Raw genomic sequence first — 22,881 nt, 5'->3', positions numbered from 1 at the left:
AGGGGAGGCCAAGAAGGCTGCCTTGGGGCCCTGTCTAGAGCCTTGGGGCCCTGTCTAGAGCCAGCCGTTGTTCGCCTGGATGGGGAGAGCTGGTCTTCTCACTTGCTCCTCTTTGCTCAGTATCTGTCTCCTGCTCCTGCTCCCCCCACTCCCCAAGCCTAACTCCTTCCAGAGAAGCAGGCTGTGAAGAAATGGATGCCTCGCAAATCACATCTGGGGCACTGACCTTAGGTCAAGGCTAGGGCAAGGCAGCTGCTTACCTGGGGCAGGTCCTTTTTCAGGAACAGTGAAAAATCCTCTTTGGGTTTTTGACATAAATCCAGCTCGGGCACAGACGTTGTTTCTCTGCTTGCAGCAAGAGATAGAGGCCTGGAGGAAGAAAATACGCCCGATGTGCTCAGTGCCTTCCCTTTCTTTGTCTTTGTCATCATGCCTGGGCAAGTGGCAAATCTGGGTAAAAAAATCAGACTGAAACCTGTCCTTCTTAGAAAATGAACTGACATGAGCCAGAAAGGTCACACTGTGCCTTCACTGTCATCCCAGCTTGAGTGTTCTATGATTTGTGCTTCCCCAGCAAAAGCCTAGTGACCCAACAGGGCACAGAGGACAGTACCCAAAAGAGACAGCCTTGCAGACTCAGGCTCACTTCTGCGGAGGACAGGCCCTGCACAAGTTGTTTTCTCATCTGTAAAATGGATCTCCACTTGTGGCAGACTACTGCTGGGGATGGGGTGGCCAATAGAGATCATCTATAGGAAAGTGGCTTTTTTTTTTGAATTGTGTAATGCTACATGTGCACATTATTTTCATTATTTTTTCTACTATTTTTATTCTCTTTAGGACACTTAGTCCTACCTATCCCCATCCCAATCCCTTGGTACGTTCCTCACTGTTCAGTCCTTCTATAAGCACAGCATTTGGGCCACACAAGACAATCATATTATGTAAGATTGTCATCAGATTTGTAACCACTCCCTTGTCTCAACTTTTGGGGACTGACCAAAAATTAAGAATTTTGGCCTATCCACGCAACATACATTTGAGAGTGTCCGATGTGTTCGGAACTCTAGAAATAATAGGAAAAAAACCCCCTGAGATCATTCTTCTGTTACACATGAATCACAAATATTTTAAATGCCAATTTGCAGTCTCCTGTATTCATTGGATAACAGAGGCAATACAAATTGTACCTGTGATCGCTGGGAATATTTACTGAATGAGTAAAACTATTTGCTGGGGCCAGGATGGTTTGATTTTCCGTGATACTCCTTTGTCCAAAAAAAAAAAAAATGTTTCTTGAGAAATGCAGATGGTATTTTGATTTTGTGTTTACAAAGGTGGAGGAATTTAGCTTTTCCCAGGGTCCTAATGGCTAGACCGCATGCAGAGAGGGCAAACAAAGGGACCAGATGGGACAGGTTAATTACTGGGCATGGGGAGAGGAGCCAGGTTGCCAGAGAGAAGGTAATAACACAGTACCAGGGAAAAGGATTCGAATATAGAAGTGGAGGATCGTGGTAGCAAAGGCAGAGAAAGGCCTGGAGAGAGCTCAAAGCAGTGTGGCTAACAGGATTATCGCATTTCTACTCCTTGCTAGTTGACTCAACCATTGTTCTCCTGGTCTGAAAAAAAAGCCTCCTGTAGACAAAACAGTACTTCAGCTTTATTCTTCACCCAGACAGAAAAGCAACTGAAAAAGGGAGCATTTTTGATTACACTGAGTGTGTGTCACTGGAAGATTTCGTCATTAGATGAGGAAAATATTCAGCAGGTTAAAAAAGAAAGAAGCAGATTTATTGTATTGCCATGGAAAGAAATCCTAGATATAGTTAAGAAGGCAATGCAGGTGTACCAGGCACAGCATAATCCTAATTCTGGTGGAGGGATGGAGGGAAGGAGAGACTATGAAAGAAATTGCACCTGGTTTTTGGTAGTGGTTTGCTTTGGGGAGTAGAATTATAAGGGACTTCTTTCTAGTTCATGGGTTGCTCTAGCGCTTGAATATATTTTATGATGAGCCTGTATTACTTTTGGAGTCATATTAAAACAATAATGAACAAAAAACATGCACCTAAAATTGATCTATTGGCAGAAAGACAAAATTCTGACTTTGGAAATGGTAATTTCTAGATAAATAACTGTATACTACTGGGGAGTTATTCCTCTGATGCCATAAACATTTATTGCATGCTTACTGCATACCAGGACCTGTGCTGGGTGTTGGACACAGGAAGCTGAGTGAAGGAGCAGGCAGTGGGTTGGGGAAGCCAACACATGAAACTCTCATATGGCACCCTTCGGCTACACCAGGAGGATGCAGAGAGGGGAGTGCATGTGGACAGAGGCAGCACCTGTGTTTGTGTCCCAAGTAACCTGGTTCTCGCTCAAGAATGGCAAAGGGGCAGTAGCCAAGCACCTTCATTATCCCTTTCTCCAAACACACCTTGTCCTCTCTCCTGTTAGTGCAACAGTCTCCTCACTGGTTTTCCAGGAAAACTCTTAACCCACACTGCAGTCCATTCTCCACACAGCAGCTGGTGGGAGCTTTTTAAAAAAGTACATCAGAGCATGCCACCCCACACCTCCTACCCCCTCCTGGGCTTCCCAGTACACAGAGAACAAAATTCTAACTTCTTCCTGGGGTCTTTAGGACCCTGCTGCACAAACTGGCCGCTGCCTATCTACATGGCCCACCCCCTCCTCCCCTCTCCTCCTAGCTCATACTACACTAGTCACTTGACCTGCTTGTAGATCCTCATGGGTTAAGCTCCACGCTGTCCCAGGACCTCTACACATGCTGTTATACCAACTCTGGCACTTCCTTCAATCCTTGAGTCTCAGCCTCAGAACCTTCTTTTACCACCAAATCTAAAGTACAGGGTACTGCCAACCCCTTGGACCCCCACATATTCTCTCTCAGGCTCCAACTGTTTATCTCCCTCAAGGCTGACCACAGTTTGTAATTATGCTGTTTGTCTGTTTACTCATTCTTGTCTGAGTTCCCACCAAGTAGCAACAGGACCCATGATGGGAAGCCTGGCAGGGCCTGAACAGGGTGACTTCAATCATTCCCCAGCTTTCCATCGCAGCCACTCACCCGTGCCCACTGATGCGCAAATGATGCTTTCAATCCGGGTAACTCTGGGCAAATCCTTTCACCTCTCTGAGCCTTGGTTTCCTCTTCTATAAATTGGGAATAAGATAGTCCACTTCATAGATTCACTTGTGAGTATTGAATGTGATGAATACTTAACTCTTAGAGCAGCACCCAGTCATGAAGAGTGCTTCACCATCCTCATCGCCATTGTTATTTTCCAGCTCCGCCTGTCCCAGGGCAAGACTATAGAGGCTGTGCTGCTCATTGCAGCGGCCACAGGCCACATGCGGCTATTGACTCTGGAAATGCGGCTGGTCCAAAGCAAGATGTGATATACATATAAAATATACACTGGATTTTAAGGAATAGGTATGAGGAAAAGAATCTTCCTAAAATACCTAATTAATAATTTTTATACTGATTAGGTGTTGAAATGATAATATTTGGATCTACTGGGTTAAATAAAATGTATTATTAAAATTAATTTCACCTATTCCTTTTTCTTTAAATGTGGCTACTAGGAAATTTTAAATGACTTAGGTGGCTCCATTATATTTCTATGGACAGTACTGGCCTAGCAGGCATTATATCACTTTCAGCATGTTATAATTAATTGAATCAATCATAGGAAGTTGGCAGGATCTTCATAGTCAGAACAATAAATATTATTTATAAATATTATATGAGAAAAAGGAAATTGAAAATGAAGTATTCTAAGACCAAAACAGTTTGAAATATGGCATGATAACATTAATATCTTAAATACAATTCATATCTTATGCATTTCAGAGTGCTTTCACATGTGTGTCTCACTTGTTTCCTACAACCCTGTAGGGGAAATATAATTAATTCCATTTTACAGTTGTGGCTCAGGAGGTAACGTGACTTGTCCAAAGACAGCCCTACCAATCCACATGTATTGTGTCATCCTTGTGTGCCAGGTGCTGTGCTGAGCACTTGGCATAGATTATCTCATCTGATATCTGCATTAACACTATAAGATGGGCATATACCCCCATTTTACAGATCAATAAACCAAGTCCTGAAAAGGCTAAGGGACTTGCCCAAGGCCATATGGTTAGAAAGTGGCAAAATCAAAAGCTGAACCAAACCCTCCTGAATCTGTGTCTTAACTGTCCATACCGTTCTGCCTCAGCAAATACAAAGTGATCATAATTGGCAAAGCGCTACTGTTAAAAAACCAATTTTCTGCTATGGAAGGGTAAAAGATTATTTTCCCTAGGAGAACCTGAAAAGTAAATGAATAGTGTCTGCAGATAAAGTAGTAAATAATATACCCATTGTCACAGATGAGAAAACTGTGTCCCAGAAAGGTTGTATGACAGGAGTGGTTAGAATAAGTATTTCTCAGAGCAGTGGTCTTCCCATGGCCTCATACTGGCCTCCACGTTGCTCACGCTTCTCTCTGGCATCTGCAAATTCCCTAGCTGGCACAGCATTATGCACCCGTTGTGTAGTAAACAAATGCTAACTGGCTTGCCAATTGCATTAAAATGCTATTTCCCCAAGCTGCCCCTTCCTTCTATTTTAGTAAGCCATTCATTCGATCTGTATTTAGCAAGCATATGTGGGGTTCTTACATTGTAATGGTTTGGTGCAGGAGTTTCAGATTTGAGAACTTTTACGAAGCTTGGCAACTGGAACATGCTGGAACAGGAATTACTGAAGTCTTTCTTCGAAATAAAGTCTGATGGGATAGTGTACGCGTTAGCTGCAGGATATTTAGAAATGCTGGTATCCAACCGGGTGCGCTGTGAGGAGAAAGCCAAGGAATCAGCACTGTCCCATAATCCTGCGGCTCTGAAGGACAGATAGCAGAAAGATGGTGCCCAGCACCAGGTCTAAAAGTATTTTCTAAGAGGTGAAACTAGCAGGTCACAATGATAAACCGACCTCAGGCTTTGAGGATTCGCCCTTGGAAAATGCAAGTTCAAACCTGTACCAACTTCTGTAAACTAACTCAAATTATTCATCTTCTGTTTGGGACTTGGCAAAAATAATTTTGCCATAAACGCATTTCCACCCAATCCTGTTCCAGGCCATTTACACTTGACTCATCAGCTGTTGGGTAATTTATGTGATGGGAAGTTTTAGACTCTCTTCCCCTGTCCTAGGCTTTCCTTCTGAGTAAAACTTCACTTCTTGTTTCTAAGGCTAAAGGATCTGAAATGCCTAAACCGCACATCTGCTTCGAACATCTTAAGGGTGCTGTCCATGTGCCCCCACCCCCACCAAACTACTGTTTTCATAAAACCCTGCAATACTTTTGCTGTTTAACAGCACCAATCTCACTCCTTTCAGGAAGCTATGATAAACTATTTTCAGTTAAAAAAACAAACAGAATCAATGTTTGTCAAATGAACGGGGACAAAAGCCATAGAAACTTGGCGATAACATCGCTTTACCCTCAGATAGCATGGCAAGTATTGGAGCCTGATCAAGCAAAAAAATTCTCCTTATTTAATAGTCGAAAGCTTGAGAACATCGCCCCGGGTTTTCTCTGCTTCAGAGGGGCCAATAACTATGCAAGCACAGAGAGGGGCAGGCATGAGGGCCCCCACTTCCCTCTGTGCTTGGTGGTGATGGTCTCAACACCTGGTTTATGGACCACCAGGGGGATGTGAGTGAGTGCTCCACTAGAAGCAGGAGTGCTCTTGTCCAGAACCTGAATTGTTCAGAGCCTAACCTGGGTTCAAGTCCCAGCTCTGCCTCCTCCTAATTGTAAAGATTTGTTGATGTTGAACATACTTTGCCTTTGCATTCTGACTAACAGTTAACCAAGTTCTTTTCATGAGTGGTTGTGTATAATCCTCATAACAACCCTGAGTAGTGGATATTATCATTATCCCCACTTTACAGATGAGAAAACTGATCTTCCTCAGCTAATTAAGTGGTAGGGCCAGCATTCTCACCCAGGCAGTCTGCCTCCACTCTGATACGGATTACATACCCCATTCTAAAGAGGAATGGGTTGAGAGGCATGGCCCCAGAGTAATAGCAAGCTTATTTGATCACAGACTCTTTTCTGGTTTAGAACACCTATTAACATACATTTTGAGAAAAAAAATTATTCTAAAAAAATTCCTAATAGGGGCAAAATTTTATAAAGTATTGTAATAGTAGAATTAGTCTCAGAGTATAGCTAAAGCAACACTCACTCACCAACACTACACACCCCTTGGTTTACTTGCCAGGCCTGTGGTCTCCAATTTGGCCATACACAGGCATTTAGGAACCTCTCTCCAGCACATACCAACTTTTCCAGAACCCTCCCACCACCACGCAAATACAGAAAGGCCATCAAAGTCTCCACCCACCCGCCTCATTTCACTTCCTAGTCAGTCCTGTGGAAAACTCTGGAGCAAAGATTTGAAATACATTAATACAACTCTTTATATCATTTGGACTCAGAGACATGACAGGTCCTCTCAAAAGGTTGGGTATAATTGTTGCAACAGTTATCAGGAAGTTTCTAAAATTTATAGACCCACAGAAATTTTTGGTGAGCCTCACCCAGAATCATAATCTTCCTGGTCATTCTGATCTTTCTCTGATGATAGCTACTTTTAATTCCCTCAGAGTCTTGGGATCCGAAAGCAGAGGAGGTGCTATTAATAATATGAAAGTCACTAAAAGAAGGGTGAAGATAGGAAACTCTCGTCTAGTTCATATAGGAACTAGGTAAGATGTGGGGATTTCCTGGCAGGTCTCGGTCAACCACTTAAGGCTCCCACCCATAGACACAGGCATTTAAGTGTTTATACTTATGTGTAACATAAACATAAATACAAATCCCCACATTTATCAAAGGGAGGAGAGGAGGAAGCCTGAACAACCCAGTGTCTGCCCTCTTTTGGGTTTGGTTCTGAATTTTTTTAATGATCTGAAAGGCGTGGTTAGAATCTATAAAACTCAGATCTTCATTTGGGCCACCTTCTCCTCCTGACGGCCCAGCCTTGCCATCTGGAAAGTTACTGCACAGAGAGCCTGGTAGGGAATCAATCGTGCGCTCTGATTCAGTCCCTTTTTTGGCACCAGAAGGAATGGTGCCCCAGGAATGGGCAGTGCCCCAGGAATGGGCAGTGCCAGTATTTGGCAAAGAAGTTCTCGGAGAGAAAACCTAGATGTTGCAGGAAGTATTGTTTGTGACTCAGGTGGTAACAATCATAATATTTAGCATGTTTATAATGCTTTGCTGTTGCAAAGAGTATTTCACTCATTACAATGTTAATTTGCCCAGTGCCTCCAGGGAGTCTCCACTTTCATGAGGCAACTAGGACACAGAAAGGTGACGTGCTTGAGGTCACATCAAGAATCCACAGCTGAGTCAGGATTAAGTCTTAAGTCTTGTCTCCTGTGCCAAGACTTTGTGAGACGGCACTTCTTTTCCCAGTTGCTTTTGAGTCCTTCCTAGCCGGGCTGGTGGCAGAAAAATAGGTAGAGGCGTGTCTGTTCTGTGAATTCATTGAGGGCATGTGCAACTCCAACTTCTTTGGCAATGGGGAGTTAACTCCAAAGTTGGTTTGCTCCCTGAGTACCCAACTCTGCCAAACTCACATTCCAATAAGAACTGGCTGCGTTCAGTGTGTCTTAAATGGTCCCTTTGCGTGGTTTAAAAAAAAAAATCAATTCCAATGTCAGGCATCATAATACATCTATGCAAGAGACTGTAATAACTTTGAAAGGGTTGAGAAGGCATGTGCATTTTGTTAATGTTGGAGTCTGGGTTTGCATTCTTCTTCATTTTTCTGGCTCAGCTAGTCTTACCCTAGTTTGACTCTATTTTTCTTGGCAATTTATCTATTTTGCTATATCTATTCTTGTTGCTATATCTGTTTCTCTTGACAGTTTATAAATATTTTTAAGAAACAGACTATCAAGAAAGGAAGGAAGGAAGGAAAGAAGGAAGAGGAAGGAAGAAAGGAAGAAAGGAAGAAAAGGAGAAAAGGAGACAGGAAGAAACTATCCTTGCCCAAGTCTGGGTAGAGTCACCGGCACTTCATGTAGCTATTTGATTGTTAGAGCTCTTGACAAAGATAAAGTCCCACATCTTACAAAGAAAAGAAATGGGATGAGAAACCACTAAATTTCAGGTCCATTGTCTGCTTTGTTTTTGGTCCCACTAGATTTCTTAATAGTTTGACAACGCAATCAGATTTAAGCAGTGTAAAACTCACATTAGGGCAAGATGTGTCAGAGTAACAGTTTCCTAGTATGCCTAAAAATCTCAGGAAAACACTTGCTTAGTCCACTCAGTGATGACAAAATTGGTTTTGGATGATCAGGTTCTGAACGTTCCTTTGGCTTCTCTTCCCACCATGGCAATGGGTGACAGTGAGGAAAAAATTACTTAAAGACACGGGGTCCAATTTACCTGAGAAATTTGAGGAGGTAGCTCCTCGCCTAATTAGAACCACAGGACTTTGGAGAAAAGGGACCAGATGTCCAATATATGACTGATGAATGAAGGAAATCACTGACCAGCTAACAGCCCTACTCAAGAGAAGTGGCTCTCACCATAGAGGGGAAAGTGCATGTTCCTTTCTTGGACAATGAGACACTGTTGGACACTGGAGACTGGTGAATGACATTGTAGAACCCAGGACCTGGGAGATCATCCTGAAAGGGAAGAGAATGTGGCATCATCAGGATACGTTCAATTCCACTGTGCTTTTCCACAAGCATTACGTCCATGAACACTAAGCCTCGCTGTTATCCTACGGGACAGGCACCACCACCACTCGATGGACGATAGCCCGGCCCCACCATTTCCTAACTTGCCCAGTCTTTGTCTCAGTTAGCAAGCGGTGGGGCTGGAATTCCAACCCTGGCCAGGACTCCCAAAGCCTTGCTCTTTCCACTATGCCATACTGCATTCCAAAAGAATACTGTTGTGTTTTCATGTCAGTGGAGAAATGAGCATAAAATGGGATACCAAACGTGACTGATGTGCAAGTCAGTGTGTAGCAATTGGGTAAGACAAACCCATGGCGAGGGAAGGGTGACCGATTTCTTGTCAACCGCACCCCACCTGACTCAGCTTCCTCCTCAGTCTTTCAGAAGAGAAATCAGGGAGTGTTTCTGTTTATAAAGCAAAATGAAACAAAAACAACCTTCATCCCAAACAAGACTGTTTCTAACTCTCAGACAAAACGAGGCAAGCTCATGGAGCTCAAGTGCTAAATGATGCAGGTATGTTAGGGAGGAATGAACAACAATAGGGTTCTTAGCCCATGTCTGCTGTTGCAGCTAATTGGGCTCCATCTCATTTCCCATGCTGGTTACCAGGGGGAAGTAAATGTTGACAGAAGTTGGCCAAGCAAGTGGCGTGAAATGATAAGGATGCTCCACTGTCAAGAGAGCTTACTGGGTACCTACTTGGTGCCAGGAGCTTTCCAAAGTTTGTCTCATTTTCACCATTACCCAAGGAGGAAGGGATTACCGTCCCCATTTTATAGATGGAGACACTGAGGTACATGGAGATGGATTTGCCCAAATTCCCACTGATGTAAGTGGCAGTACCTGAAGCCAGTGCAAAGCACGTGGTGTGTGCTGGCTCCCTTACGCCCCACACGAGCCCTCTGCAGTGAGGTACTATCAAGACGACTTTAAGGAAAGTGCAGCCCAGAGACATTGGGCCACAGCTAGCAAGTGGTGAGCTCCAGATTTGAACCCAGGCAGCCTGACTCCAGAGCTTGCTATCTCCAATCTCTGCCACCCAGGCTCATTCTGTCTCCACCGTCCCTACTTCCTTCCCGGGGGAAGAAAGAATGCTCATGGCACCATTAGTGCCTTCTAGGACTTTCCAGTCTGGCTAGGGCAGTGCGTAATTATGGTTTAATGTATGGGATAGGGTCCTAGTGCTATTAACAGGCTCTTCTGTGATGACTTTTAAATGCTTTGACCCTTGCTGCTCAGCAGGTGAGGGCAGGGGAGCTGATTCCTGTTTTATAGGTGATTATGACACCCAGTGAATGGGTAGGGGAACTGACTGCCAGGGACAGTGAGACAGGCAGCAAGAGGCACAGCAGAACCAGCGACACAAGCACCCCAGGCCTGGAGTTCAGAAGAACCCCCGGTGTCATGGATGCAGATTTGAAGCGCTACAGTGAAACAAGGAAGAGATTTTTCTAGAGAGCTGTTTGCAGGGCAAGCATCAGTTTGAGTGCTCACTGTGTGTGCCAGGCACTGTTCTGAGTACTTTGCATGTACTGTTAGCTCATTTACTCTCCATTTTAAAGATGAGAGGGTGGGGCCAAAAGAGATAAGGTCCAAGATCACATGACTAGTACATGTCAGAAACAGAATTTGAACCCAGGCAGTCTGACCAGTCTATTCTTAACCACAAAACCCAACTAACTCTCAAATGAGAGTATAGGATAAAAGGGGAAAAGTCCCACTGGGTTGTGAATCAGAACTTCTAGTCCCAGTGCTGCTACAAGCTAAGTGATCTTGAGCAAATCACCTGTCTGGGTCTCAGTTTCTTGTCTGCAAATGCAAGGTGTTAGGCCTTGGGGTGCTTTTGAGCTTCCAGAGTCCCTGGATCTAGGGAAAGCCGAAGCAGGAAGTGTCACCGTGACTCATCTAGGTTTAAGCAGTGGACAGTGAAGACACACAGCTCCAGCTCCCAGTCTGTCATCACACTCTCAATCTGACCATCAGTTCCCGAGAATTTTCTGAGCTCTCATGTGTCTGAGGAGATAGTGTTGCCAGATAAAATACAAAACCTGTTCCATCTCACCTGCCCACTTAAATTCAAATTTCAGATTAAAAAAAATTAGCTATTTTAGTGTAAGTATATCCCATGCAGTATTTGGGACATACTTACAGTAGAACAGTTGTTATCTATCTGAAATTCCAATTTAACTGAGCACCTTGTATTTTTATTTGCTGAAGCTGACAACCTTACTGGGCCTTAATCACGCTTTAATTCTGCCACATTGTCAACTGGCTTGAGTCCAGGGCAAATAGGAAGAGGGCTGTCACCTCTTGCCTGGAGGAATGGAGTGCGGCCTGTTTGCTCTTAGTGACTGTCCAGGGACAGTGCTCCAGGCAGCAGCACGCTGGAGCTGGCCGGGGCCACTTGTGAGGACAACTGTTAAGAATTTAGAAAGTTTGCTAGTGACAGCTTGAAATTGGCCATGGTTGGAGTATTTGCACCAGCAAAATTGGCAACTGCTAAATCGGAACTTTCCGTTGTGGAAGGGAGAGCTGGTTTACCAGGCAGACCACTGCCTTCGTGTAGCACTCAAGTACACGTCTGCGGGGGCAATGAGCAGTGCAGAGAGTTTAGGCATTCTCCTGCCACTTCCGGAGGCGGATGGATGGCTCTCTGGGAGGGCAGTAAAAATCCAGACCTTTCACCTGTGGGACAACAGTTCATATGACTAACATTTTGTGACTCTGATGAGTTTAGGCCTCTCAGAGCACATCCCAGAGAACAGAAATCCAAGTCGTGAATGGTGTGAACTTAGCCACCCCTTGGTTTCTTGGCCAAGACCATCTCAGAAGGCAAAAGCCAAATAAACAAACAAGAAAAATGGGTGTATGGATGGAGAAGGGTGGAAAACTCACACTTATTAGAGCTCTGCTGCCTGCCTATCGAGTGCCCTATTGAAGCATGGTGCTACATCTCCTCTGCCTGTCTCGTAGTGCGAGGATTAAATGAGTCAATACATGTAGAGGGGTAGAACAGTCCCTATGCACACCAACAATCCTCCTCCTCCTCATCCATCCCTAATTGCATTGCCCACAGCAGCCTGAATGGAGCCAGGGCCCTCCCCTGGGAGTTACAAACAAGGGGTGATTGGCTGATATGTTCCCATCTCCCACGCAACACACATCGGGGTGACCTTTGGCTGAAATGTGTTCAGAGAGCTCCTTTGAAGGTTCAAAGTCCTGGATGGGCAGCCTCTGCATGTGCCAAGAGTGGGACAACGATGCACATGCACTTGACCTTGGGTTGGGTTTGGAGAGGAAATGAGGAGGAGAGGAAGAGAGGAAGCAGGGCTCTTACCTCCTCATGCCAGATGTCTCCATGTGGTATGGGAGGACTTAATATTCCACAGCCTACTGAGACTGGAAAACTTCTCAAAAAAAAAAAAAAAATTCCACAGCCTAGAGCCAATTACATCTTCATACATTCTGGACTTTCTAGTCCTTACTTCATAAATTCTGTCCAATTCACACTTTCATGTTTACCAGATCAGTGGTTTGTCAAACCATTTTCTGGATTGGAAAATGCGGTTTCTGTTGGACCATCGGCTGACAATCATGCAATATCTGCCTTTTGACTCTTCAAAGATGTCCCACCTTGTTTTGGTCTGTCTGGGGAGTGGCCAGCTGGTGTTTCTCCGATGAGCGCAAGATGAATGAAAATAAGTTTGCTAAAGGGCTAGAGGTACAGAAACAAGAGGAGGACATGCCTGAGGCGGAAACAGAGCCCTGGCCTGTGGTTAACTCACTGGCAAACCACACAGGAATTCAGAGTTCCTTATGGAACTGTTTCCTCTTAGAAATGCCACTAGTCTTAGGGTCTCAGGACAACATGTCAATCCACCCTGTTAATTTCATCCAAGGGTAGAAAGCCTTTACTCAGTTTGACTGTGGCCAAAGAGGTGAAGATAGTATGGCCCAGAAGGCAGGACAGCTGGCATCTGTCCCCAGGGCACGCCCCCTCTCCCGGGAACCTGTGAGGAAGCAAGAGGGTGGGCAAGACCTGTGGTTCTCAAACTGCACTCCCGGCCTCCATGAGCTACCCAGGGACAGAGGCAGCTTCACACACTGGTTCCCCTTTGCCTGTTTTACAGATGGGCTCCAGCATGAGATGCTGTCACAGGAAGCGTTCTGGTGTCAGAAGCCCTTCTGGCTCAACTGACCCTGAGACCCGCTCCTTGTAAGATGCCCTTCCTCCGTTCTGCTTCTCACCTTCCCCCCAACACGCTATGCTGGATTTAGGGTCTCTCACCTCTGAGCACAGGCGAAAAGGGAGAGGCTGCAACTGTTCTTCAAGCAAGAAAACACTTTTTTGTTCCGAATAGGAGATGAAGACAGAAATGGGAGGGCCCTTAGAACCCTAAGGGAGCAACCAGGAAAACTAGAACGAGTTCTGTGGAGGAGGGTTTCCTTAAACGAGTATTTCTTTGTCTCCCAGGTGAAGAGCAGGTGTGGGGAAGTGAGGGCAGCTGTGACACTGGCCACCTGAGCAGATGAAAATGGGGACCAGGTTTCTGCCCATCACTGGCCTCGCTAGGTAGGAAACAGGCAAGAGAGGCCAACCCTGCATTTTCAGAGCGCTGGTTAAGACCAGGCTTGTCTCTAGGAGTCCCCATCGTCCTCTTTTCAGTGCCTTCCTCTCTCTTCAATCTAGTACCAGATTATTAACAGCCCTTTGAAATCCCCTGAGTGAGATGGGGGCAAAAATTCAACTCAGCAGATGCTGATTGAAACCTACTGTGCACCAGGGCCTGTGCTAAGCGAAGATACAGGCACACCCTGTTAGCAGCTCACAAGTTCTAGGAATGGGATGAAGGAGGCACATGAAAACAGGGCACAATGGACAGATTTGTGCCTGTGGCCTGATGGGAAATGCATAGACTTGAGTTGGGATTATTCATTCAATCCACTTTTGAGGGGTCTGGGGGTCTGGAAAGGACAGCAATGCCTGCTGCCTAAGCAGTGGTGGAGACAAGACATGCACACGCATTACCCTCACGCCAAGTAGAAGGTGAACGGGGCTGCAGGAGTTACTTCCATGGGGTGGGGTAGGGGGGTGTGGAATGCTGAGGACCAGGAGCTGCAGCCTGGGTTCATGCTTGCTCTACCCAACCCTGGCCGGGCAAGTTATTTCACTCTCTTTTCATCTCAGGGTCATTATCTGAAAAGTGGGGCTAATGATGGGATTTAGCTCACAGGGTTATTACAGGGATTAAATGAGTTTAAAAATGCAAAGGTCTCCAAGGGGTGCCTGGCATGTCGTCAGTGCCAGCCAAGTGTTACCAGGAACGTGTCCTGCAGGCCCCTTAGGAAGGGGTACTGGTGACTGCTATGGAGAAGGTAGGCTTCACAGAGCTGGAAGGTAGGGCAGAGCCCACTGTGGGTCACATATGCAGCTGAGGGCACACTTGGGGCAACTGTCATGGTGACCTCTACAAACCAAACTTCCTCTCACTTGAAGATCCCTGGTCCAGCGTCTTATCAAGGTAATAAGTGAACAGTATTAACTTTGTACGACTCCACCACAAATGAAGCATCGGCCGGCTTACCATTTGGGAGGGCAGATTCACAGTTAGGCTATATGTGGCATTAACGTGTATTTTTAAATTGTGCCCATCAAGAGGGCATGGTGTGCGTAACCTACCAGTTTTCCTTCATTAGAGCCTGGAAGGGTCAGGTTTAGAACCATGGAATAGTAATTCTTGGCAAGGGCCCACCCGTTATATTAATAGTATCCTTATTTTTAAGACAAAGAAAGGGAGATGCAAAAACATTAAGTGGTATCCATAGAGGTACACAGTTTGAGAACCACGATCCTGAGTGAAATGACAGAAACGAGGAGGCAGGGGAAGAAAATGCCCAGCAGGCAGCCGGGCTGTGCTCTGTCACGCAGATTGGGCATGTCCCTTCATGCATGCAAAGTTACCAGCATATCTGTAAATAATTTGAAAATGTTTAGAAAAACAGACTTCATTTCTAGCAGCCAAAATTGCCGGTCCAGACAATGCGCTCTGGGAAGGATTCTTTATACCCAGCAGTCAGATTCTTCTGGGCACTATGAGCTGGGCAAGGAGGTCCCAATATTTCATGGCAAAGCGACCTGTTAAGGTAAGCGCACGTTTCAGAGGCACTGATTCTGTCAGAGATGTGCTAAGTGGGCCACGGGACGAATGTGAGCTCAGGCACAAGGGTGTGTGTGATTAATGCTGTAAGAGGGTGGTGAGGCGCTGCAGATTGAACATCTGTTTAATTTCGATTGCCTCACTAAATTATTGGGTGATGTGAAACAAGATCTTTCATTTCTCAATGCTCATTTCCCTCAGGAAAAATAAGAACGAGCACAGAATTTGCTTTTCTATTTTTATAACTTGAGGAGACCTCAAAAATTACATAATCCGAATTTTATGTTTCTCCAATGAGGAAACTGAAGCCTAGAAAAGTCAAGCAACTGGTCTGAAGGCACACAGCTAGTTACAGACTAGAACACAGACAGTCTGACTCATGGATCTCATGCCCTTTCCGTAAAACTCAATACTTATTTACAAAATGGCTACAAATACTTACATGAAAGTTTTCATGTTGTCAAACTAATGTGACCACATTTTAAAAGTTGGAACCAACTTTCTGAGCTATTTCTCTCTGTTGGACGCTGCCTGTAGTTTTGGTTGGCTGCTACCTTGGTTCCTTCAGTAGCAGATGCTCTGAAAAGCAATGGTCTTTTAAAATGCTAAATTTTTGGTTCTGGATTTGAGTCTTCAGAACTAGAGCATGGAGCATGGAGCACACAGACATTAGTTGACACTCTCCTGGGTCTTGAGCTTGGTCTGTTTTGCTAAGGCCTTTTCAGAAACTTGCTGACTTTCATAGACCAAATTTATGGCTTTGCAGGCCACAAAGGCAGGCGTGGTGCAGTGTGTGGAAAGATCAAGAGGCTTTGGAGTGAGCTAGACCTAGGTTAAGGTCTAATTCTTCCAGTGTTGATTCAGCAAACATTTATTTTGAGGCTCTTATGTGCCAAACCCTGTGTTGTATGACCTTGGGTGGGTCATTTAACTTACCTAATCCTCGGTTTCCTCTTCTATTAAATTAAGACAATAAACCCTTCCTTTAAGCATTGTTCTAAGGATTAGAGGTAAAAATTAGTCTAAAAATGGTTTGACACATAGTAGGAATGAGTAAATGGTGGCTTCTATTATTTTTATTGGAGGCTGGGCAGCAAGTATCCTAGAGATGGACAATATAGTATCATGAAATTGACAAATGGGAAAGCAGACAGAAAATGGGAGACAGACAGTTAAAACACAGAGAAACTAGAGAGAGAAGAGAGAAACTTCTGAGCAAATATGTGTCTTCTTTGAGGAAAACCTACAAGTTGTTAAAAACCAGTATGTGTGTGTGTACGCTATATTCTTTTTTATTTGCTTTGTTAGAGTCTTAAAATATCAGAAGTGGAAGAAACTTAAAACATTCTCTAGTTCAGCGTTCTTGTTTACCAAGGAGGAATCAGGCCCAGGGTAAGGGACGTGCCAAGACCCTCAACTTCATGCCTCACCTGTGCTCAGAACCTAGACCTCCTCATCCCCTCTCGGCCATCTGGACAAGATGGTAGGACGGAAACCATTTCTAGAATGCAGCAAAATGTAACTGAGACGGTGACTCCTCGAAAAGAATGTTATTCCAAAGGTCTTGCTTAAATGAGTGAAGGAATGAAAAATTTAGACTCTAAGGATGCCTGTGGGTTGCTTCAGCCCCCTGCTGGTGAGTGAGGAGAAAGTCAGACCCCAAAATCCCAAAGGTTAAAAATAAGGGCCCATCTGAAAGAAACCAAGCAGAACTTTCCTGATTAGAGAGAAAAAGAGACACAGTGAGATCTGGGGAAGGGATGGAGTGAGGGGGAATACGGAAATAATAACACCACATTGTTTAAGGAAGTTTTAAAAAGGGGGAGGGGTGGGCCATATCATAAAGGTAATTCTAAATCTATCAGAGGCTTCCACTCATGTTATTTGAAGAAAGTCATGTGATTTCCTCTCATGTTATAAAGAGTAGGAGGGATTTTTTTTAACCTTCTACTTGATTGATACACCTGGGATTTTTTGAATGTTTTAGTTTTATAATGATTTTTAAAATATATTTTTTCTTAAAAATAGTTTTGTTCCAGTTCAATACTTTGGGCGCCCTAAGTCTGGACATAGTTGTTTTCCCTGGATGTCACATTTTTCCAGCTTGTTTCTACAGTCCAGTCAGTGCCCCTCAGGCAACAGGCGCTGTTGCTTCTTGGATGACACTGCCCTCCACTGTCCACAGAGAGACGCAGCAGCCAGACAGGACGTGCCTGTCCTGTGAGGCCAAAATCCAGACTAAAACTAAAGAACCTCTAAAATGATGTCATTACCTCCTTATGATAAAATCTCTTGGCTTGACTGTTGAATCCTTTTTTTTCTGATTCTGGAACTACTGAGACTCGGGATTTACAAGGAATGGAGGACTGTGTTGGATATGCAGCAGTAAAACCTAAACAACAAAAATAAAATGAAATGAAAATTAGCACAAACCAATGAATTGACAAATGCAGAAAACACAGAGGTGTATATTCAAGTTTTATTTTAAATGGTATAGAAGAAACACTTGCCTTTTGACAGGAGATAAACATGAAACTGGACTGTAAAATGTATTCCCCACTTTCTTTTCTTTCTCTCTTTAGAGCTGGATGGAGGTTTTTCCCCTTCCAGTTCTGAAAGTATCAAGACACGATCACAGAAAGCTCACTGAAGTGGGCTATCCCAGGGAAAAGGACGGATATGATAGGAAAGACCTTCTTGCCAGGAAGGGGACACGAAAACCATTCTGGGAGCAGCCTGGATGAGGTGACAGGCAGAGGCAGAGCAAGCATCCTCACTGCTCCTCGGCCCAGAGTCACACATCAGCAAAGACCACAAAACCCCAGACAGGTTAGGGAAATCCAGAGTGGGCCTGGCTCTCATTTTCCAGGGCACTGTGTAAGACAAGTATAAGTTTACGTTCTGCTTTGAGTAGGCACTGGGTTAAAAAGCAGAATGTAGTCATCTATAGAAAATCAAAGTAAAATTTTGTACGTCTGGGCTGTGATATATAAATGTCCACATGATATATAAACCCCCCCCACCCCCATCTGGGAGACTGTCCACGGTTGCTAGAACTCTGCAGGCAGCATCTGTCTGCATAACAGGTTGATTACAAACTTTAATCTGTGAGTGTCATGGCCTCTGAGTCTACTTTTTCATGTTTGATGGCTAATAACTCTTAAGCCTCACATCTGCCTCTTCCCCTTCTGTCCACGAATGGGCAAGCTGAGGAGACAGCCCAGTACTCCCTCCCGTGGCGCCAGCTGGAAGTTGAAACCATGCAAAGCCCTGCCTCACTGCAGCCCCACCTCCTCAGCCTGCGGAAAACCCCAAGCTAGTCTCCAGTTCCCTGCTCTCTCAGCCATCATTGGGTCAGATCAGGAAGCCTGTCCTGCTCTCCGCCGAAAGCCTCGTTATGTGAGTAGTGAACCTTTTCATATACTCCTGATGAGCTACTTGGGAGGCTGAGCTGGGAGGACGTAGTGATCTGTGATAGCACCACTGCACTCCAGCCCGGGTGACAGAGCAAGACCCTGTCTCAAAAATAAATAAATAAATAATAAAATTAATAGGCAAGCAAAGAAAGAAAAAAATATACTTCAAAATGAGGAGACAATAATCAGAACCAACTCAAAATGATACAGATGATAGAATTGGGGGTAAGAACATTATATCCACTACACTTAACTGCATTCCATATGTTCAAAAAGCTAGAGAAAAGACTGAAAATATTAAGTAGAGACATGAAAGGTAAAAAAAAGAGCCAAATCAAACTTCTAGATGTGAAAACTAAGATATCTGAGATTAAAAATATACTAGATGACATTAACAGCAGATTAGACAATGTGTGTAGGAAAAAAGATTAGTAAACTTGAAGACAAAGAAATAAAATTATCCAAAATAAAACACAGAGAGAAAAAGGACTAGCAAATAGAGTATCAGTGAGCTGTGTGGCAATTTCAAGAAGCCTAGTATACATGTAATCAGGTCTGCAAAAAAGAAATATGAGAAAAGGGAAAATAGAAAAAATGTTTCAAGAAAAAATGGTTGAAAATTTTTCAAATTTCATAAACACTATAGACTCACAGATCTAAGAAAGCTAATGAACTTCAAGCACAAGAAACATGAAGAAAACTACACCAAGGAACATCATAATCCAATTGCTTTTAAAAGTGATAAAAAGAAAATCAGGCAGAGAAAAAAAGACATGTTTCATACAAAGAAACAAATACAAGAATGACAGCAGATTAATGTTAGAAACAATATCTTTATGGTACTGAAAGAAAAAAACTATCACCCTAGAATCCTACACCCAGTAAAAATATCTTTAAAAACAGAAGCAGAATTATGACCTTTAAAAATATACAAATACTGAAAGCATTAATCATCAGCAAACTAGAACTACAAGAAATGTTAAAGGAAGTCCTTCAGGCAAAAGAAAAATGACACCAATTGGAAATCTGAATCTACATATATGAATGAAGAGCTCTGGAAATAGCAAATATGTGGGTAAATAGAAAATATTATGAGTATAAATTAATCAATTTAAATATAAATAGAAAATTTAAATCATTTTAAAAATAACTATTTAAAGCAAAAATAATAACACTGAATTATGGGGTTTATAACACATGTAGAACTAAAATGTTTGATAACAACAGCACAAAGGTCAAGAAGGGAAAAATAAAAATATACTGTTTTAAGGTTCTTCTACTACCATATGAAGTGTTACAACATCAATTAATGGTAGAATGTGATAAGTTTGAGATGTATACTATCAACTCTAAAGTAAGTAGAGATCAACAAACTTTTTCTATAAAGTGCCAGATAGTAAATATCTTAGGCTTTGCAGTCTATTTAGTCTCTGTTGCAACTACTCAATACTGTTATCATAGAGTAAAATTAAACTATAGAAAATAAATCAACAGACTAAAGGCATAGAGTAAAAGCAGCCATGGATAATGCATAAACAAATAGATATGGTGAGTAAAATTAAACTATAGACAATAAAGCAACAGACTAAAGCCATAGAGTAAAAGCAGCCATGGACAATACATAAACAAATAGGTATGGCTCTGTTCCAATAAAATTTTATTTATAAAAATGGGCAGTGGGTCAGATTTGGCCTAGGGGCCAAAGTTTGCCAACCCTTTCTCTAAAGCAACCACTAGGAAAACACTACAAAGAGTTATTCCTAATAAGCTAACAAAAGAGATAAAATAGAAGTATAAAAAATACTCAACACAAAAGACAGAAAAAAGTAAACAAAGAACCGATTGGACAAACAGAAAGCAAATCTCAAGATGATAGACTTAAATTTACATACCAATAATCATATTAAATGTAAACAGTTTAAATATCCCAATTAAAAGACAGAGATTGTCAGGTTGGCTAAGAAAGACCAACTATATGCTACTTGCAAGAAACATACTTTAACTATAAACTCAGAAATAATTTCAAAGTAAAAGAATGGAAAAAGATTTACTATGCTAATGCTAACCAAAAGAAAGCTAGATATTAATATCAGATAAAGATTTAAGAACAAAATATTAACTGGAATTAAGAAGGTCATTTCATAATGAGATTATTATGAGGGGTCAATTCCCCAAGGGAACATAACAGTCCTAAATGCTAATACACCCAACAAAAAGAGACTCAAAATAGGAAGCAGAAAATGATAGAACTGCAAGGAAAAAAATAGAAAATTCCATAATTATAGTCAGAGATTTCAAAATCCCTCCCTCAATAATTTAAACAGATAGAAAGATAAGTAAAGATATACGAGACTTGAACAATACTGTTACCTAACTTTGCCTACTTGACATTTATAGAATACTCCATCAATTCTATACAAACCATGCCAGAAAACTGAAGAGGAAAAACACATTTCCTAACTCAATCTATAAGGCCAGAATTATCCAAATACCAAAACTAGACAGTCATTACAAGGCCTACTACAGAACAATAGCCCTCATCAATATCAACACAGAAATTCTTAGATAAATTTTAGCAAATCAAATCCAGCAATATGTAAAAAAGATAATATATTATGATCAATTGCAAAGATAGTTTAACATCATGGCCAGCAATGCAAAGAGAGTTTATCATTTGAAAATCAATGTAATTCACCATATCAACATACTAAAAAAGAAAAACCATATGATCATCTCAACAGACCAGAATAGAATCATATACCTGCAGTATGTACTCTTTTTTGGGTCTGGCTTTTTTCAGTCAGCATAATCATTATGGGATTCATCTCTGTGTTGCTTTTTATTACTGAGTAGCATTCCATTGTATAAAAATGTGACAACTATTTATCCATTGCTGATGGAAATTTAAGTTGCTGTCAGTTTTGAGGTGTTACAAATAAAGCTGCTATGAGCATTTGATTATAAGTCTTTGAATTTCTTTGGGGTAAATACCTAGGAGTGGAATGGCTAGATCATATGTTTAACTTTTTAAGAAACTGACAAACTGTTTTTCAAAGTTGTTTTATCTTTGTACATCCCCACTATTAGTGCATGAGAGTGCCTATTATTTCATATCCTCAACAGTATGGAGTCTTTTTAATCTCAGCCATCCCATTAGGTATGTAATGGTATCCCATTGTGGTTTTAACTTTTGTTTCCCTAAAGACTAATGATGCTGAACATCTCTGCATATGCTATTTGCTGTCTGTATATCTTTTGTTATTATTATTTTTTGGTGAATTAACTGTTTAGTAGATAGATAAAAAACATTTTATAAAAACCAATATCCTTTTATGATTTAAAAAAAACCTAACAAACTAGGAATAGAAGCAAACTTTGTTGATCTGATAAGAGGTATCTATAACAAAAGCCTACAGCAAACACGACACTGAATAGTAAAATATTAAAAGCTTTCCCCTGAGATAGGGAGTGAAACTAGCCCAACTGGTATCATACTTGTAGGCAACACTGTACTAAAGGTCTCTAGCCAGTACAAAAGTCTATATAAATATATAAAAATGTATGGATCAGAAAGGAACAGATAAATTTGTTATTCATATTACAAGATTACATATGGAGAAATTTCAAAGGAATCTATAGATAACCTGTAAGAGGTAATAGTTGAATTTAACAAGATCACTAGAATCAAGGTCAATATACAAAAATCAATTCATTTTATTTCTATACCAGCAAAAAATTCAAAATGAAATTAAAATATTACCATTTATAACAGCATAAAAATCAAATGCCTAGAATAGATATAATGAAGATATGCAAGACTTCTACATAGAAAACTATAAGACACTGAGAACAATTTAAGATAAATAAAATAAAGGATATAAATGGATTGAAGAACTTAATAAAGAAGTAAATTTCCTTAAGTTGGTTCCTAGAATCAATGCAATCCAACGTAAAATGAGAGTAAGGATTTTTAAAGACATTAGTAAGCTCATTGTAAAATTTATATGGCTACCCAGATTTGATCACTGCACATTTTCTGCTTATATCAAAATATTACATGTACCCTATAAATATGTACAACTATTATATATCCATAAAAATTAAAAATAAAAAAATAAAATAAATTTATATGGAAAAGCAATGGGGCCAAGAACAGCCAACATAAACAAAGAAGCACAAAGAGAATTGAGGGACTTATACTACTAAAGACTTGTTATAAACTTACAGTAATTAAGACAGTATGATATTTGAACAGAATAGAGAATCCAGAAGCAGACCTGCATATACATGAACACTTAATTCATGACAAAGATAACAACAGCAATACAGAGTAGTAGAGAAAGAATGGCCTTTCAATAAATGGTTCTGGGTCAATTGGATATACATATGGAAAATATTATAACAGAGTTGGGCAACATCTTCATACCATATACAAAAACAATTCCAAGTGAATTGTAGACCTAGATGTAACAGGTAAAATAATATAGTTTCTAGAAGAAATTATCTTGGA

General features: G+C 41.9%; 1 protein-coding gene across 8 annotated transcripts in view; it reads right to left on the bottom strand.

Annotated features, from left to right (window-relative positions):
• STPG1 (sperm tail PG-rich repeat containing 1) overlaps nucleotides 1-22,881 on the bottom strand; it is a 45,977-nt gene that overhangs the window by 13,803 nt on the left and 9,293 nt on the right. For 6 of the 8 annotated variants that reach the window (XM_045545997.1, XM_045546001.1, XM_045545998.1 and 3 more), the window contains 4 exons: nucleotides 17,229-17,347; nucleotides 8,636-8,737; nucleotides 4,699-4,869; nucleotides 261-369 (listed from right to left, as the gene is read on the bottom strand). In XM_045545997.1, the coding sequence (XP_045401953.1) occupies nucleotides 261-369; nucleotides 4,699-4,869; nucleotides 8,636-8,737; nucleotides 17,229-17,347 (501 nt within the window). The remainder of the gene's footprint in view (nucleotides 1-260; nucleotides 370-4,698; nucleotides 4,870-8,635; nucleotides 8,738-17,228; nucleotides 17,348-22,881) is intronic. The other 2 variants (XM_045546003.1, XM_045546002.1) reach the window with 2 other exon arrangements.

This window comes from Lemur catta, chromosome 3 (assembly GCF_020740605.2).
Source record: "Lemur catta isolate mLemCat1 chromosome 3, mLemCat1.pri, whole genome shotgun sequence".
In the NCBI taxonomy this organism is placed as follows: domain Eukaryota; kingdom Metazoa; phylum Chordata; class Mammalia; order Primates; family Lemuridae; genus Lemur; species Lemur catta.
Note: the sequence above shows the minus strand (reverse complement) of the source record. Positions and strands in the feature narration are given on the sequence as shown.